Here is an 18,156-nt window from a genome sequence, read left to right as displayed (position 1 = left end):
GAGGAAAGATCGACACCCAGAAGTGTTTTCTCATCCTATTCATTTTGTAACTGTCTTGTCTATTATACTTTTTAACATCATATTGATTCATTTTAGACTCTATTTATTCCCTATCTTTTTGGACTCTATCCATTCCCACTGAGATGCCCAGAACTTTGGAGTAAAAGGTCTTTCATTACCCAGATGTACTTACATCATATCCTGTTATTGAAATCTGATGCATAGAGTCATTGACTGATTTTAGTAAATCCAACATTGCAACCAAAGCTTCTTGCAATTCTTTAACTCCATCACAGCTTGTGCTGTATTTTAGCAATTCCTGTAATAAGAAAGCAAAGACTATATGTTTTCACGAGAACGTAACACATTTTCTCCATTGCCTATGAAATCGCAATCGTTCAGAAAGCAGTGTCTCTTTTATTTTGTATCTTGGGGGAAAATGGAACATTTTAAAATACATTCACTGTTGTGTGGAAAACGTGTCACATAAGCACCACATTCACACACAGCTTTTTTCTCGGCTTCATTAAAGACAGTCAGTGTTGGTTCCGGGAGGTCATATTCAACTAACCTCCCAGAGTTCTTTGAAGATATTGATGCTGTGATAGATAAAGGACATGCAACCGAGACAGGCTGTAGGTTTCACACATCAGAGAATAATATTCTAGGAAAAGAGAGTCAGAGAACAGGGACTAAAATAAGATACCAAACAGAAGACTACCCTAACAGTGGGAGACCCCAGGTAACTATAGATGAAAACCCTTAACAATGGACAGAGGCAATAAGTGAGTAACCAAGGTGTCAGTGTTTAAAAATTGTATTATCCGTAATATATACACATACAAAGTTACATTATATAGCTGATCTCTTTCTCTCTCTCGGTTATAACTTTGTATGTATATCCCCCCACCTGAGAGGAAGGATAATCCAGTGGTTAAAGTGCTAGCTTGGCACTTGGGAGACTTGGGTTCATTGGCCCACTCTTCCATAGACTTCCCGTGTGACCATGGACAAGTCACTTAGTGTCTCTGTGCCTTGGTTCCCCATCTGTAAAATAGGGACCACGACCTTTCCCTGTGTCACAGGAGTGTTGCAAGAACAAATACACTAAAGTCTGTGAGGCACTCAGATAGTATGGTGATGGCTGCCATAGAAATACCTAAGAAAAAGTAGACATGCCAATGTGGTAAATTGCATTTCTCATGCTCTTTTGATCATCATATCTACTCATAGTTCCATTTCCTGCAGGATTCTTTCATTCCATATCACTGGGCAGATTCAAACAACCTTTTCCCTCCTAAAAATAGCTTGCTACAAATACTTGTTTCCTCCTCCAATATGGAATTTTCCCTCCCCATAGAATTTCTCCATTTTGAAGCCAAGGTTAAGCCATATTCAGACATGAGCCTATCACAGGTTTAAAGGTAAAGGTTAAGGGGCTGGGAAGACGGAGATATTGGGTTGGTGGCTTTGTTCACACTGTGTAAAGAATGCCTGACAGTTAAATTCAGGTACTTGAGGTTCTTCTTCCTTGTTTCTGATTTAGAAAGTCAGGTCTTGTCTACCTGGGAAAGCTGGAGAACTAGGAGATATCAAGGATGCGAAACCTGATTCATTAAAAGGAGTCAATTTTAACATTATTTAGTAAAAAACACTCGGGCAAAAGGCTCGCTTTAATAAAAATTCTGTATTTATGTCTATTCAACTCAGGGCTGAAAAAGATCCCAATCTACACTTCTAGGTCATCCAACAAAAATAGGGAAGGCAAGACTTGATATTCCTGATATTTCTAAGGTGAAAAAACCCTAAGCAACTCCTCCCCCTTTATTCAAATGGTCAGGTCTTCTTCAGACATCACAACTGTGCACTGCATGAGGGCTTAATGATGGCTGGAATTTTAAGAAGGATCCAGTAAATCACCAGCCACATAAGTGAAGAGAACAGCATACAAATCTGCAATTCTGTTGCCGAATAAGTTGCTAAGGGGTGCAGTAATAACAAGACATTCTCAGACTTCAGTAGTACAGTGCTTTGAGTGTTGCCCTCAGCATACGCCAGACATAAAAGAGAATTTAAAACTCTCCAACAGCCGTCAGCAATGTCCCAGATTTAAGGCCTAAGCATTCCTGGTGATGGCTAGTGAATATCCATTAGTCTAGACCTCCCCTCAGTTCCTTATGCTTTAAAAAAAAAAAAAAAAAGACACATATGAATACCTTCAAAAGCAACTGGTATTTTGTCAAACGTTGTACTGGCTTGAGCAAATAGGAATCCAGCCCAAGTCTGTGTTCTAATTTTCTTTGGCATTCCTGTAACAAAGAAATAGCATAAAGTAAACATGCAGACAAATGTATAACAAGATCCAATGGTTGAATGTTGAAACCAGCCAAATTTGGACGGGAAATAAGGCACAATTTTTTAACAGTGATGGTAATCAATCATTGGGACAAGTTACCAAGGATTGTGCAGGATTCTCCATCATTGGCAAGTTTTCAATCAGAACTGGATTTTTTAAAGATATGCTCTAGTTCAAACAGGAATTACTGTAGTGAAGTTCTCTGGCCTGCGTTACACAGGTCAGACTGTATGATGACAATTGTTCCATCCAGCCTTGAACTCTATGAATAGGATGCACAATAATTTACTCTTCTACGCTCCATATGTTCAAGTAACTGCGGTGGATATTAATGGGGATTTCCCACATGGATAGAATGGAGAGTAAGGTTGCAATGTTGAGGACATGAATGTTGCATTTCGCAAAAATAATTCACCTAGGCTAACGTATGCTTTGCACATGAATAATTAGCATACCTGAAAGAAGGTGCTTTCTGAACACTGCCTCCACAGGGATTCCGACCGGGGTTTGTTCTGACAATATTTCTCATACATCTGAAAATCTTCTCGCTGCAAGGAGAATAAATAAATCAATTTTAAAATACATGCACTATAGTACTTCTTACTTAAGACAACTGTAAGGCAGAATAAGGTGAGCACCAAATGCCCTTCTTAGCTTCTATTTCACTTGCAAATTGGGAGAATATATATTTAAAAAAAAACACAAGTAGATGGGAAATGAGAGTCACCCCCTAAAATTAGGAGATTCTTACACGGTAGATAGGCCTATTGCCATGCCTGCTGCTTTTCCCTGTATGTTGCTGGACATGTGGGCAAGATACATTTTTAGCTCAGATGCTCTGCTTGCTCCCCGGACCTGAAGAAGAGCTCTGTGTAGCTCAAAAGTTTGTACCTTCCACCAACAGACGTTGGCTAAGTAAAAGCTATTACTTCACCTACCTTGTCTCTCTCCCATAAACACAGTGTCCAGGGGTTGCTATTTCATATAGGAAGCATCAAGTTGAGGAATGCTAAGTATCGGGGGGAAATGGGGCTTACATAGTCTGTTCTAAATAAGACAATTGATTCACTTACCCTTTCCAGGAAACAAAGCCCCACTCGCTCTGGTGCTCCAACACAGCTTTCCAGATTGTGTAGGAAAATTCTGAAAGAGGTTAAGGGAGAGACACAATGTGACTGGGAATACAACAGCAGCTGAGCAGTCCATTTTTAAGGGGAACTCATAAAGAAAGGGAATATACAGCTAGTTACCTACTTGTTATGGAAGTCATATATCTCTGGCATATTCCCAAAGAGAACATCCTCTCTGTTTCTCAGGGCAGGCGGCATGAGAATGACCATTGCTGGATTTTCCATTTCAGCCCTGTAACCCTGTAGAACACAGCAGGTATTCATGATTAGGCCTGTATAAGCCTGGTTTATTGCCATATTAAAGACTAGATGGAAAGTTACATGACTAAAACGTACGTGGTTACAAAATGCTACTTTCCTTTCATTTTTTTTTTAGTCCCCACATCTTCTTGATTTCCCCTATTTTTTTCTTTGAATTCTCCTTGCTTTCAGAGGTTGAGTATTAGTGACATTTGTCTGATGGGGAGGGCTTCACATGACACTGTTGTTTCATCAGACAGCACGAGGAAGTAACTACAGAGCAACATGAGATGTTCCTGCACCTAGGGTTGAATGTGATGCTTGTGCTCAGCATCATTCCCTGTGTGTGACAGGGCAAGGAGACCAGGCCAAAGTCTGGGAATGGAATTCAGAGCCCTCGCACGGAAGAAAATTGCTCTATTGTTAAGGATCCACGTTGTCCTCTCGTCTACATATACACATGCATGCCTCGGTCTGTGTTTACACATAATGTAACAGTTGATTTCTGAAACTTTTAGATATACAATAGGATAAGGAAAGTATCCACATACACACCCATTAAAACACCATTTACTTCAGAGACGTGCTGTATTTTGATAAGACAAACTGCCATTGGCTTCTCTCTACAGTACAACTGAGGGAGAGGTCCTGGAGGAATATTTGTCTTGGTTACACATCTGCTGTTATGACTGCAAGACATAGCTGACAACTTGTTAAGTGGAGAACAATTAAAGATACTCTCTCAAGGTCTGATGCGGTGGGAAATTTGTAACAAAGCAAAAGACTGCTAGATATCAAATAACAAAATCAATGGGCATTTTTTGCTGTTCAACAATACACTCTCAGAACACCAGATCCCTTTTCTCCTTGATTCCTGCTGCCTAAGGTTTTTTTCCCTGCTCTGCTTCAGCATCTGCCCCTTGAAATCAACGGCATTTTCCAAAAGGGAATCTGCACTAAGTAACCTGGCAGTGGCACAATGGATATTATTGGACTGTAAATTGTTATATTTTATTAGTAAATTAAAGTGTAGCACTCTACCTTAAGGTCACATTAGAACACCACTGCAAAAAATATTTATCAATTGTGTAATCCCTGGAAAGAGACCTAACACAAAAGAATAAACTGCTCAGGAAAAATGAACAGGGAATGGGCAGAGCCAGGACTTTGGACAGTCCCTGTTTTTGTCTCCGAGCTGGATATATAATATCCATAATATCCAGATATATATATATATATCTTTTTTGTGAAAAAGATGACAAGTAGCCAGTCTCAGGGACAGCTTCTAACTACGGATGCAGACACACGAGGCTTCCACAGAATTCAATGCATGCTACACACAACGGATGACAAAATGTGCCCGTATAATGGATCTAGTCAACCAGTTAGGAATAATGAATGCAATTATATATAATTTCACCTACATCAGCTTTGAAATGTGCGTCTTTTGCACAATTGCTTATTAGCAATGCTGGCATATCTTACCTAAAATATGAATTTACTACTGACTTTAAGATACAACAGGAACATAAATCTTGAGTCAACTAAATGGAAATCAATCATCATTTCAGTTTTAATCACCATTACCAAGCCTTGCTATATAAAATGCCATGTCTTGGGAAGAAATTGATGTTTTCAGAAAAGCATGGGGATGGGGGAGAGAGAGGATTTCAATCAAGCCAGTATATTATATTATATACACATACAGACATTCATGTATTTGTGCATATGATCAAATTGCAGCTTATTCTGTATATTTCCTCTCCAACCATTGATGAAATTAGTTACCAAGACATATGTTTGTGAACAGAAGGTTCCCCCCAAATTATAGATTAAAAGATTGTGCACATACTATCTGAATCAAAAGAATCATCTGAATCAAAATGATAGGAGAAAAACTCCAGATCACCTGGGATGTGCCAGCAAAGTAGAAATTTACCAAATCACAGTTTTGTTTAATTTGCCAGATTGGCAGATGCCTTTCAGAAAACACATCAGAGAGCAGTAAGGAGGAATTTTAAGTAACTCACCATCAGAACAGTGGACAGTTCCTCTACGTACACTCTCTCTGTTTCTATTAGCTCATTTATGACATGGCTGAAATAATAATAATAAAAAAAAAACAACACCACAATCAGAAATGCTCCATCTATGTTTGCAGGGTTGAGCCACTGCATTTCGATTTCATGGTAAATATGCCTGAAATTAGCCACACTGTAACAATTAGGGGCAGGTAAATGCGTAACAGATGAAATCCATCTCAGATCAGAGGGCCATATGCACCTTAAATGCAGAATTAAGGGTTTTGTTTGGACCCTTTGCTCTTTATGTGCATTTTATTTACACTTGGTGAATTCAGAGTGACCATTTAACTCCCTGCATGCCTGTATTTTACTGTAAACACCAACTTGGTTGTGTAACAAACCACTCATTTTAATATGTTCATTTTCTATCAATAAAGTGTAACACCCAAACAGATTACTACATTAAAACTCCTCTGTCTCCTCACTACACATCAAATAATTGGCTGTTCTTAACAAATTTCACTAAAGGATCATTTTTGGAACTGTGTTTTGAGGGGAACTACTATTTTAAAATTCAGACATGGTTTATCTAAGCTTAAAAAAATAGCACCATGTTTTAGCCTTGAAAAAGGATTTTGAGCTTCTTAGGCTCTCCCCATGTTTCCCTAAATGCTGCATGTTCCCAGTTCTTCTGAGCACCAACAAAATCTTAGCCTCATGTTTTCCTGAAGAGTAAAACTTCCACCTCTCTAAAATTCCAAATTTTGATTGATGGATTTCTAATAAAGAGGTCCTACAAAAATGATGACTTTTGGACATTTCCATAATTATTTACCAGTTCAGAAGCTTTAGATGTCATTCACCATTTTGCCTTCAAGAATTTGTTCTCCTCTAAGAAGAACCCAAAATCTGAATTAAAGAACTAACTTTTCTGGAATGTAGTTTATAGCAGATTTTTTTTAAAATTAGATTTGCAAATCTAAGAGGCAAGCCGATACTTCATAGCTTCTATCTGGAAGAGTTTTGTCTAAGACGACTCATTTCTTACACTGCTGCCAAAAGGATCTCTCTCCAAGTGAGGCAAACATAGTGCAACCTCAAAAGACTGCATTCAGAACATGGTGAATAGCAAAGGTTTACAGAAGACAACATGGAGGGCTTGTCTACTCTACCACTTAAATTAACTAATGTTGCTCAGAAGTGTAAAAAAGCCACCTCCCTGAGTGATGCAAGTTACATCGACCTAGGCATCATCCATACCAGTGCTAAGTCAACAGGAGACACTCTCCTGCCAACATAACTTCCACCTCTCACTGAAGTGGAGTAATTATGCTGATGGGAGATCGCTCTCCCATTGGCATAGCGCGTCTTCACCAGACACGCTACAGTGGCGTGGAGTAGTGTAGACTAGCTCTGAGGTTGACCCTTGGAAGTTGCTACAGTGACTGCTAATCTATGTATGTCTTCTCTAGACTCATTCAACCGGATGGATGCTGTCAGCCTCAAAAATGCTTTGGACATGAAATGAAAGGACAACGCTTTTCCATGTAAACAGCTCCTTCAAATTCTTTAAAAGCACCAAGGCTGTGCTCACATCCAAAGAGCAGCTCGGTATATCTTAGTAACTTTAAACTCTTGCCTGTTCCCTAGGACTCTTCCAAGTTGTGCTACCAGCCTCAGGAGTCTGTCAGCTTGATGCACACTTAAGTAGTATATATAAACTGACTTTCCCTAATCATTTTCATATGGGCAATAAAAAAAAAATTGGAAGCCAAATCTATGAACAGGACACACAGAAGCCTGAATAAACCAGCACATGACCAAACTAAATGGTGAAAACTGGTGGAAAACACTGTACACCTGAGGTGCGGAAAGACAAAGAAAGAATAAAAACATGTTCAAGCCATGGCCCAGCCTCCATCCCGAACATGTGCCAGATCATACAGGGAGAGAGAAATTTAACAATGTCCTCAGCATTCCGGGGCCATCTCGGCTCAGCTGCTTGAGTGGACAGACATGTCATATTAGTGGAGGTTCGTTGTTCCTACAGCAGCAAACTCGAGACTGCTTGTCTGTCTCATTCTAGGTCGTACCCCTACAACAAAGCCAAACTGGGAAGTTTTAGCTTTGATGGTGGATCTAACAGAAAGATCAAATTGTTAAGGATACTGGGCTTCTCTTTCAGGACATTTGTTCAAGTGTTTTGCTCAGATGTGAAAACCTGCACTTGTGTTCTATTCACAGACCTTCCCTTTGCTCTCCCTTGCCATGAAACAATCTTTTACAAAGAGCTCCATGAGTCCCCTCTTAATCACTCGTTTCCCATATTTATTTAAGCTACATTGGCACATGCACTTTATTGGTGAGTTTTGATTTTTTACACACCAGCCAAGAGAATTGTTGCACTGAAAATTCCTTTTCCATTGATATAGAGTGCATTTTGAGGATCAGAGTCACCTAATAATTACTATAGTCTTCCTCCTTTTGTGATGTTTCCAACAGAGGTTCTGATTTTGCACTAAGCAGATCTTCTGAACACAAGATAGTCTACATCAGGTTCTACTAGGACGATATATGAAACAAAACATACCCTTTTAGTGTATCTAAGTTGTCTTCACTTTCTGAAATAAAAGACTGCAAGGAATTCCTTTTTTCTTGATAGTCATGCATTACTTCAATCTAGAATGGAAATGGTACGTATTAGAGAGGGCGCAAGAGATGGATATGCTTGAGCTAATATCAATCAGCTCAGTTTCTGAAATAAACACAAGAACCTCTGGGGAAGATTTCCTGGATAAGGATGAGATATGCTGAACAGCGGAACTTCCTTGCAGTATAGGAGAGCTAAAATTAAAAATGACATACTGCGTAAGGAGCTGTCAAACTTTCTCCCAGAAATTCCTTGGCTAGGTTACTGTCTAAAAATATTGGTTACTTCCTTTTTGGGAATCGGGTTGTTTGTTTGGTTCCGTGTCTGTACAGTGCTGAGCACAAGAAGCTCCTGGCCCATGACCGGGCCTCCTAGATTCTATGATAATACAAATAATAATACATATTTATTTGTAGACTATGAAATTGGGTAAGGGCATTATGAGAGAATTTCAGAGTCACTGTGAAGGCCTGATTGACCTATGCACTGAAGAACGTGCCGAACTTTAAAGGGACTTGGACACGTGCTTAGGTGCTTTGCTGAATTGGGGCCTTAGTGGTGACTAATCTTGAATTTCCTATTTCATGAATAATTTAGACAAATACAGGTAAATGATCAGGATATTGTAATACAATTGTACAAAATGTATTAGGTACCATATATGTGCAAAGGCCATAGGCAACTATAAGTTATAATGTATACGAAAAATCAGATAAATTGATACCGACATAAATAGACTACATATTAAAGTAATAGTTACATAGTAGCTAGAATTACAAGTGCCAAATGAACTAAGAATTGCAACAGTGTGTTATATACTGGTAATAAATACCTAACATTTATTTCAATATTATCTCTGCTATTAAGCAAAACAAGAAACTCCATTAGTTCCCCATCCTTCCCCCCCCCCCACCCCGCCCTTTAGAATATTAGCTTTCTGATAAGGACACAAGCAACAGGCTTCAATCCTACAGATGTTAAATTATTTAAAAACCCAAATCCTTGACAGGTATACTTTATGCATCCTTCTTGAATAAAGCTGATGGCAGAATTAAAAAGAAAGAGCCAAATGACATTAGTTTTTCCAACTCTTAAAACAGTTGCGAGGAGAGGGGCATTAGAGTTTTGTTTCTAGTCTTCAAAGCATTGAAGATTCCTGAAGGAAGGATTATTTCCTTAATTGATCTCATTGTTATACCAGGCCTAAAACAGGAAATCGATAAAGAAACGTGATTTTTGGCCCCAATCCAGGAAAAGTCTCGGGCATGTACTTAACTTCTAAGCATGAATAGTCCCATTGAAGTCAATCAGGGTGTGAGTAAAAAAAGCAAAACATCTCACCCAAAAAAACCTGAATCTAAATTCTATCAATCCCTGGAAAAATATGATTTCAGATCTTGCCATGTAAAACCCATTCAAGGTTCACTAACAATTTTTACCTTACGAGAGTTGAGAGATTTTCTTGACGTTTTCTTCCCAGGGAGAGAGATGTCAAATGAAAACTTCAAACCGGAATTAAAATCCATGCCTTAGATAGAAAAATGCACAATTACACAATGTAAAACAGTAACCAAGGAAGCATTGCAGGAAGAGATTAAAAAGTTAGATCATCTGCATAAACGTAAATGATCCAGAGAGTATATAATCAGTTAAATTAAAGCTAAACGCAGACCCAATACACTCCTAATTGAAAAAAAAATACCTTAGACATATCAAACAATTTTGTTATGAAAAGGGGAATAAAAGCAATCGATCATTAGGCCGTAAAATAAAAGCTCATTGGGTACAAAGAAACATCTCTCCAAGTAGGGGATATTGTAACTAACATAATCAGTGAAGCCTCTGTAAATTATAAGGAGCTATACCTTTCTAATAACCTGTCTGAAGAAATACCACCTATTGTGATTAGATTACAAAAGCCATGAGGCTCGTCTGCTATAAGGTGGCTCCTTTGACTCCAATGCAGCTATTCTGACTCACACCAGCTGCAGCACTAACCCATAATGTTTGGTTATAACCAAGAATCAGACAATTTTGTCTGAAGAGATAAGTCTGAAGATGAATAACATGAAGGATGCCCGACAGATGTCCAGCTGAGTCTTGTAAAATCTTTAAAAAGAGATGCTTGGCTCCATCAATTGACAGGACTGGTAACTTAAATCAAACAGGACCTGTTCCTTTGATATGTCCAAAGTTAATGGACAGCTCCAGACTCTATTATTCTGGTCATCCTCAAACGTAGGGAAAATCTTTCATGATGTGATGCCTATAGACCTATAACGTTTTTAAACCACAAGGATAAATGGCTGGCTACGGTATTGCTATTTTTTCTTGATTATTAAAGAAAATACACCAAGTCTTTCCATTTACTTCCATAGGCTTTGTGAGAGATATGTTAGACATGCTTTTTATAAGGAAGACAGCCTGTAGATAATTTAGGGAGCCTTACTAATCTCTATTAGGATTGATTCAAACAACAGTTCTAGGGTAAAATCCTGGGCCCACTCAAGTGAAGGTAAAACTCCCATTAACTTCAGTGGAGCCAGGATTTCACCCTTTGCGTTTTAGCACCATTAAAGCATTTGATAGGGTTGAATGGAGATGCCTTGAAATGGCAATAGAAAAAATTGGAATTAAACCACAGCTGGAAGGACTGAGGGCTTGTGTGCTATTACTACGACAGAAGAATGTTCAAATGGAAGCAGATGAGAGAGATACACAGGACCCGCGCGAGTTTACTTTAATTTATATTATCTCACAATATCAGAGCAATTCAAAGTGACTAAGGGCCATCTCGCCCCCTCTCACTGGCAAGAAGACACAGGAGGAGGGGAAGATTCCATCTGAAACAGTGTCTGTGGTGGAAGGGACTTAGGAGCAGTGGCTTTTTGACGCTGTGTTGCCTCCCAGCCCTTGGGCTCCTCAGTACAGAAAAATAACAGCATTCCCTTCTGCAATGAGATATGAGCTAGGCTAAGGGATAACTTCACACTCTACTGCTGTCCCATTTACCCCTTGCAGCAAGGCTGTGGCAGGAGCTGCATTACTACAGGCTGGATCCCACCAAGCCTGCAGAGCAGCAGCCACAGAAGGACCCCAGACAAAGGTACTGAATCTCTGAGCTGCATTACCGACTGCCCACATTCCGAGCAGAAATCCAGGGGCAAAGTAAAAGGAGAGTGCCACAGAAAACAACATCTCCGCCCCACCCATCCCGCTGGCCACCCTGCCCTCAAGCTCTCTCAGAATGGGGCACAGTGCTACAAAGGCTTCTACCGCTAAAGTCAATCTAAAATGATGGCGCTTTTGTCTCAAAGGAACGGAATCATTTTCTATCTCATCTATCACCAGTAAGACAGGAAGCAGAGTCTTGCGGTCACAGGAGATATGGAGTTCATTCCTGACTCTCTGTCATTGGGGGAGACACTAAAACCTCTCTGGCTATGTCTACACCTCTCTGGCTATGCCTACATGCATTTTGGAGAGAGCAGAAGCCAACCTCCCAGCCTGGGTTGACAGACTTGGTGCGCTCTAACAGAAGGCGTCTAGACAGCGCTTTGAAGTCACAGCTCAGGCTGGAGTTCAAGCTCTGAAACCTAGGGCCAGGGGTGGGTTTCACAGTCTGAGCTCCAGCCCAAGCCTCAACTTGAAAGCAGTGACCACACAGCTCTTTTTAGAGCACTTGCGTGAGCCCTGCTACCTTAGTCTGTTGACCCAGGCTGGAAGCACGCTCCCGTACGCTCCAAAAACACTGTGTCGACATACCCTCTGTGCCTTCTTTCCCCAAAAACAAAATGAGGAAGATAATACTGTCCTTTTCCCCACCCTTTGGCCATTTTGATTTAGTTGGGATTGGTCCTGCTCTGGGCAGGGGGTTGGACTGGATGGCCTCTAGAGTCCCTTCCAACTCTGTTATTCTATGATTTACATTGGAAGCTGTTTGGGATAAGGCCTCTCTCTTACTATGCATACATGCCGTGCACATCATAATGGGGCCTCAATCTCACTTGCGGTCCACAGGTGCTACCTGAATACAAATAATTAGTAATTGTCAATATATGAAATGACAATTTTAAAGTCTCTCACTAGTAGGAGGAAATGTTGATGTTTGGGGGAAAGCAGGTACTTGATCATTGTGTGACTTGTTATAAGAAGGGCTGTACGCAATTTTGAGACCAAATAAAATAAAAATTCCTAAGACTTGTAATCTTCACACGAGTTAAAAATCAAAGAATAAGTCAGCACAGGCAAAAATAAAGCAACATTAATGAAAGATTCTTTTCAATAGGGAAAACCTTAATGCTGCAGATGAGAGTATAAAAGGGAGCTGGAGCTAGGTTATTTAAAATTTTGAATAGTATTTATACAAAAGAACCACCTTTTGTAAAGCAATGAGCAAAAGATGTAGGGAGAAAAATGGATGCAGAGGAACAGATATGGAGAGAAGGCTTCTCGTCTTCAAAATGTGCTGTTACAAAATAAAATTATTACAAATTACTATTTCAGTGATGACTTTTATACTAGTTAGATTGAAAAGGACTTCAACCGCAAAGGGTGACTGCTGGAGAGAAGGTGGGGAATACATATATGAAGCATCAAAAAAGTTAACAATAGAGCCATTAATAAGTATGGTTGACCAAAGGACCCGTCTCACTGTTGAGACTTCCATTGACGTAAAAGATCAATGATGATATTTAAAAACAAACGACACTGATTAAACACAGATGTTCTGTTGCAAGTCATCGGAAGAAAACATATCCTCCAATGGCAATATTGTGTTGCAATTTAAAAATGGGGCAATGAAGGTGCAAGAAAAGTATTTTAAACACTGCTTCCCTTCTACTGAATTTGCCGGAGGACGATGGAGAAATATTTCTCCAGCAATTGAGCCTCCATATTTACACTCATGTTTTTTAAAAATGAAAAAGGTAGAACAGCAAAATTTTACAGCCAAGTTTTGTTTGTTTATTTCTAAACCTCGGGTGTAAAGTTAGTTAAAAACAGAGAGGTTAGAATGACCAAATCCGCGGCTCGACTACAGCTCGAATTAGCCAAATTTCAGGCTGAGGAAAGACAAAGGGAACATGAAAGACAGATAGAACTCATGCGGCTGAAGAAGGAACAAGAAAGGGAAGCAGCGAGAGAAGCAGAACAACACCAAGCGGCTGCTCACAGGAGAGCTATGGAAGCGAGGGACAAAGAACTGGAGGAGAAGGAAAAAGAGAGGAAGTATGTGGAGGAGATGGAGAAGATAAAGGCTCAGCAGAATATCCCAACAAACCCTAGTAATCCTTCTCCAAGTACCACTTCCCATCCCAGAAGGTTCCCCACCTACAAGGCAGGCGATGATACTGAGGCCTTCCTAGAAAACTTCGAAAGGGCCTGCCTTGGGTACAACATCTCTACTGACCAATACATGGTAGAGCTGAGGCCGCAGCTCAGTGGACCCTTAGCTGAGGTGGCAGCTGAAATGCCTAAAGAACACATGAACAAGTATGAACTGTTTAAATCCAAGGCGAGAGTCAGAATGGGGATAACACCCGAGCAGTCTCGTCGGAGGTTCAGAGCCCTAAGGTGGAAACCAGACATGTCATTTACCCGACATGCCTACCACATTGTGAAACATTGGGATGCCTGGATATCAGGAGCAAGTGTTGAATCTCCAGTAAATTTGCCCTTCCTAATGCAAATGGAACAATTCTTAGAGGGTGTTCCTGAGGAAATAGAAAGATACATCCTAGATGGGAAACCCAAAACTGTAATCGAGGCAGGAGAGATTGGAGCCAGATGGGTGGAGGTGGCAGAGAAGAAGAAAACTGGTCGCAGTTGGAGCGGAGACCAGAAGGGACCACCCCAGACCACACCCTATTACCGGGGGCCGCCCAAGGCCCCACCTACCTCCCAAAGAACCCTCCAGACCCCTTATCGTCCTGCCACCCCGTTCTCCAGCAACCCTCCTCGCCCCAGTGACCCGTCAGCTGGACGATGTTTTAAATGTAACGAGCTGGGGCATGTAAAGGCCAACTGCCCCAAGAACCCCAACAGATTACAGTTCATTGCACCGGAATCACACCAGAGGTCCACAGGCCCAGATACCTCCCAGATACCCTTGGAGCGGAGGGAAACTGTGAGTGTGGGCGGGAAGAAGGTCACCGCGTGGAGGGACACCGGAGCACAAGTGTCAGCTATCCATGCTTCCTTAGTGGACCCCAATTTAATCAACCCAGAGATCCAAGTGACGATTCAACCCTTCAAGTCCAACTCTTTCAATTTGCCTACAGCCAAGTTGCCTGTCCAGTACAAGGGCTGGTCAGGAATGTGGACTTTTGCAGTCTATGATGATTATCCCATCCCCATGCTGTTGGGGGAAGACTTGGCCAATCATGTGAAGCAGGCCAAGAGGGTGGGAATGGTCACCCGCAGCCAGGCTAAACAAGCCGTGAGGCCTAGCTCTGTTCCGGAAACTTCTATCAGGACCCAGTCAGAGGTGATGGACCCGGACCCCAGGCCAATGTCTGCAACAGCAGTAGTGGATCCAGTCCCAGAGACCCAGACGGAACCAGTCCCAGAACCGGAACCAGCCGAACAACCAACACCAGACCCCGTGCCAGCACTGAATCCAGTACTTGCAACCTCAACACCAGAGGGCCCCACCGAACCTGAACTGGCAGCAGCCGATAACCCTACACAAGAGGGTCAGCCGGAGCCTGAATCCCAACCTAGTGCACCAGCGGAGAGCGGTTCACAGTCAACAGAAACAGCTCCATCCCCTATATCGCTTCCAGAGGGACCAAGCCTAGGTCCACAATCCAATGAGGAACTGATGTCCCCAGCATCAAGGGAACAGTTCCAGACCGAACAGGAAGCAGATGAAAGCCTCCAGAGAGCTTGGACGGCGGCACGGAGCAACCCACCGCCTCTCAGCTCTTCTAATCGATCCAGGTTTGTTGGAGAAAGAGGACTTTTATACAAGGAAACTCTTTCTGGTGGACACCAGGAAGACTGGCATCCTCAGAGACAGTTGGTAGTTCCAACTAAATACCGGGCCAAGCTCTTGAGCTTAGCCCACGATCACCCTAGTGGCCATGCTGGGGTGAACAGGACCAAAGACCGTTTGGGGGGGTCATTCCACTGGGAGGGAATGGGCAAGGATGTTTCTACCTATGTCCAGTCTTGTGAGGTGTGCCAAAGAGTGGGAAAACCCCAAGACCAGGTCAAAGCCCCTCTACAACCACTCCCCATCATTGAAGTTCCATTTCAGCGAGTAGCTGTGGATATTCTGGGTCCTTTTCCGAAAAAGACAGCCAGAGGAAAGCAGTACATACTGACTTTCATGGATTTTGCCACCCGATGGCCGGAAGCAGTAGCTCTAAGCAACACCAGGGCTAAAAGTGTATGCCAGGCACTAGCAGACATTTTTGCCAGGGTAGGTTGGCCCTCTGACATCCTCACAGATGCAGGGACTAATTTCCTGGCAGGAACTATGAAAAACCTTTGGGAAGCTCATGGGGTAAATCACTTGGTTGCCACTCCTTACCACCATCAAACAAATGGCATGGTGGAGAAGTTTAATGGAACTTTGGGGGCCATGATACGTAAATTCGTAAATGAGCACTCCAATGATTGGGACCTAGTGTTGCAGCAGTTGCTCTTTGCCTACAGAGCTGTACCACATCCCAGTTTAGGGTTTTCCCCATTTGAACTTGTATATGGCCGTGAGGTTAAGGGGCCATTGCAGTTGGTGAAGCAGCAATGGGAGGGATTTACACCTTCTCCAGGAACTAACATTCTGGACTTTGTAACCAACCTACAAAACACCCTCCGAACCTCTTTAGCCCTTGCTAAAGAAAACTTACAGGATGCTCAAAAAGAGCAAAAAGCCTGGTATGATAAACATGCCAGAGAGCGTTCCTTCAAAGTAGGAGACCAGGTCATGGTCTTAAGGGCGCTCCAGGCCCATAAAATGGAAGCATCGTGGGAAGGGCCATTCATGGTCCAGGAGCGCCTGGGAGCTGTTAATTATCTCATAGCATTCCCCACCTCCAACCGAAAGCCTAAGGTGTACCATATTAATTCTCTAAAGCCCTTTTATTCCAGAGAATTAAAGGTTTGTCAGTTTACAGCCCAGGGAGAAGATGATGCTGAGTGGCCTGAAGGTGTCTACTACGAAGGGAAATGTGCTGGTGGTGTGGAAGAGGTGAACCTCTCCATGACCCTTGGGCGTATGCAGCGACAGCAGATCCAGGAGCTGTGCACTAGCTACGCGCCAACGTTCTCAGCCACCCCAGGACTGACTGAACGGGCATACCACTCCATTGACACAGGTAATGCTCACCCAATTAGGGTCCAACCTTACCGGGTGTCTCCTCAAGCTAAAACTGCTATAGAACGGGAGATCCAGGATATGTTACAGATGGGTGTAATCCGCCCCTCTGAAAGTGCATGGGCATCTCCAGTGGTTCTAGTTCCCAAACCAGATGGGGAAATACGTTTTTGCGTGGACTACCGTAAGCTAAATGCTGTAACTCGCCCAGACAACTATCCAATGCCACGCACAGATGAACTGTTAGAGAAACTGGGACGGGCCCAGTTCATCTCTACCTTGGACTTAACAAAGGGGTACTGGCAGGTACCGCTAGATGAATCTGCCAAGGAAAGGTCAGCCTTCATCACACATCTCGGGCTGTATGAATTTAATGTACTCCCTTTCGGGCTGCGAAATGCACCCGCCACTTTCCAAAGACTTGTAGATGGTCTCCTAGCGGGATTAGGAGAATATGCAGTCGCCTACCTTGACGATGTGGCCATATTTTCGGATTCCTGGGCAGACCACCTGGAACATCTACAAAAAGTCCTTGAGCGCATAAGGGAGGCAGGACTAACTGTTAAGGCTAAGAAGTGTCAAATAGGCCTAAACAGAGTGACTTACCTTGGACACCAGGTGGGTCAAGGAACTATCAGCCCCCTACAGGCCAAAGTGGATGCTATCCAAAAGTGGCCTGTCCCAAAGTCAAAGAAACAGGTTCAATCCTTCTTAGGCTTGGCCGGTTATTACAGACGATTTGTACCGCACTACAGCCAAATCGCTGCCCCACTGACAGACCTAACCAAAAAGAAACAGCCAAATGCTGTTCAGTGGACCGGAAAGTGTCAGAAGGCCTTTAACAAGCTTAAAGCGACACTCATGTCTGACCCTGTACTAAGGGCCCCAGACTTTGACAAACCGTTCCTAGTAACCACAGATGCATCCGAGCGTGGTGTGGGAGCAGTTTTAATGCAGAAAGGATCTGATCAAGAATTCTACCCTGTAGTGTTTCTCAGCAAAAAACTGTCTGAGAGGGAAAGCAACTGGTCAGTCACTGAAAAAGAATGTTATGCCATTGTCTACGCTCTGGAAAAGCTACGCCCATATGTTTGGGGACGGCGTTTCCACCTGCAAACCGACCATGCTGCACTGAAGTGGCTTCACACCGTCAAGGAAACTAACAAAAAACTTCTTCGGTGGAGTTTAGCTCTCCAAGATTTTGATTTCGACATCCAACACATCTCAGGAGCTTCTAACAAAGTGGCTGATGCACTCTCCCGTGAAAGTTTCCCAGAGTCAACTGGTTAAAATCGTCCTTGAGATGTGGAAAATATTGTTAGTCTTTATGTACTTGGTAGTATATTTAGAGATGCATGTGTCTTATTAACTCTGTTTTCCTAGAGCTCCAGGAAGAAATCCCAGCCAGTGTTTCACCCTAGCTGAGATTTGGG

General features: G+C 42.3%; 1 protein-coding gene across 1 annotated transcript in view; it reads right to left on the bottom strand.

The window, feature by feature from the left end:
- The window catches only part of MCF2 (MCF.2 cell line derived transforming sequence), a 99,952-nt gene that overhangs the window by 21,629 nt on the left and 60,167 nt on the right, over positions 1–18,156 (bottom strand). Inside the window, exons 14-21 of the mRNA XM_077826182.1 lie at positions 9,840–9,928; positions 8,341–8,429; positions 5,757–5,823; positions 3,611–3,726; positions 3,430–3,499; positions 2,812–2,904; positions 2,217–2,309; positions 194–319 (exon numbers count right to left, since the gene is read on the bottom strand). Of these exons, the coding sequence (XP_077682308.1) occupies positions 194–319; positions 2,217–2,309; positions 2,812–2,904; positions 3,430–3,499; positions 3,611–3,726; positions 5,757–5,823; positions 8,341–8,429; positions 9,840–9,928 (743 nt within the window). The remainder of the gene's footprint in view (positions 1–193; positions 320–2,216; positions 2,310–2,811; positions 2,905–3,429; positions 3,500–3,610; positions 3,727–5,756; positions 5,824–8,340; positions 8,430–9,839; positions 9,929–18,156) is intronic.

This window comes from Eretmochelys imbricata, chromosome 9 (assembly GCF_965152235.1).
Source record: "Eretmochelys imbricata isolate rEreImb1 chromosome 9, rEreImb1.hap1, whole genome shotgun sequence".
In the NCBI taxonomy this organism is placed as follows: Eukaryota; Metazoa; Chordata; order Testudines; family Cheloniidae; genus Eretmochelys; species Eretmochelys imbricata.
Note: the sequence above shows the minus strand (reverse complement) of the source record. Positions and strands in the feature narration are given on the sequence as shown.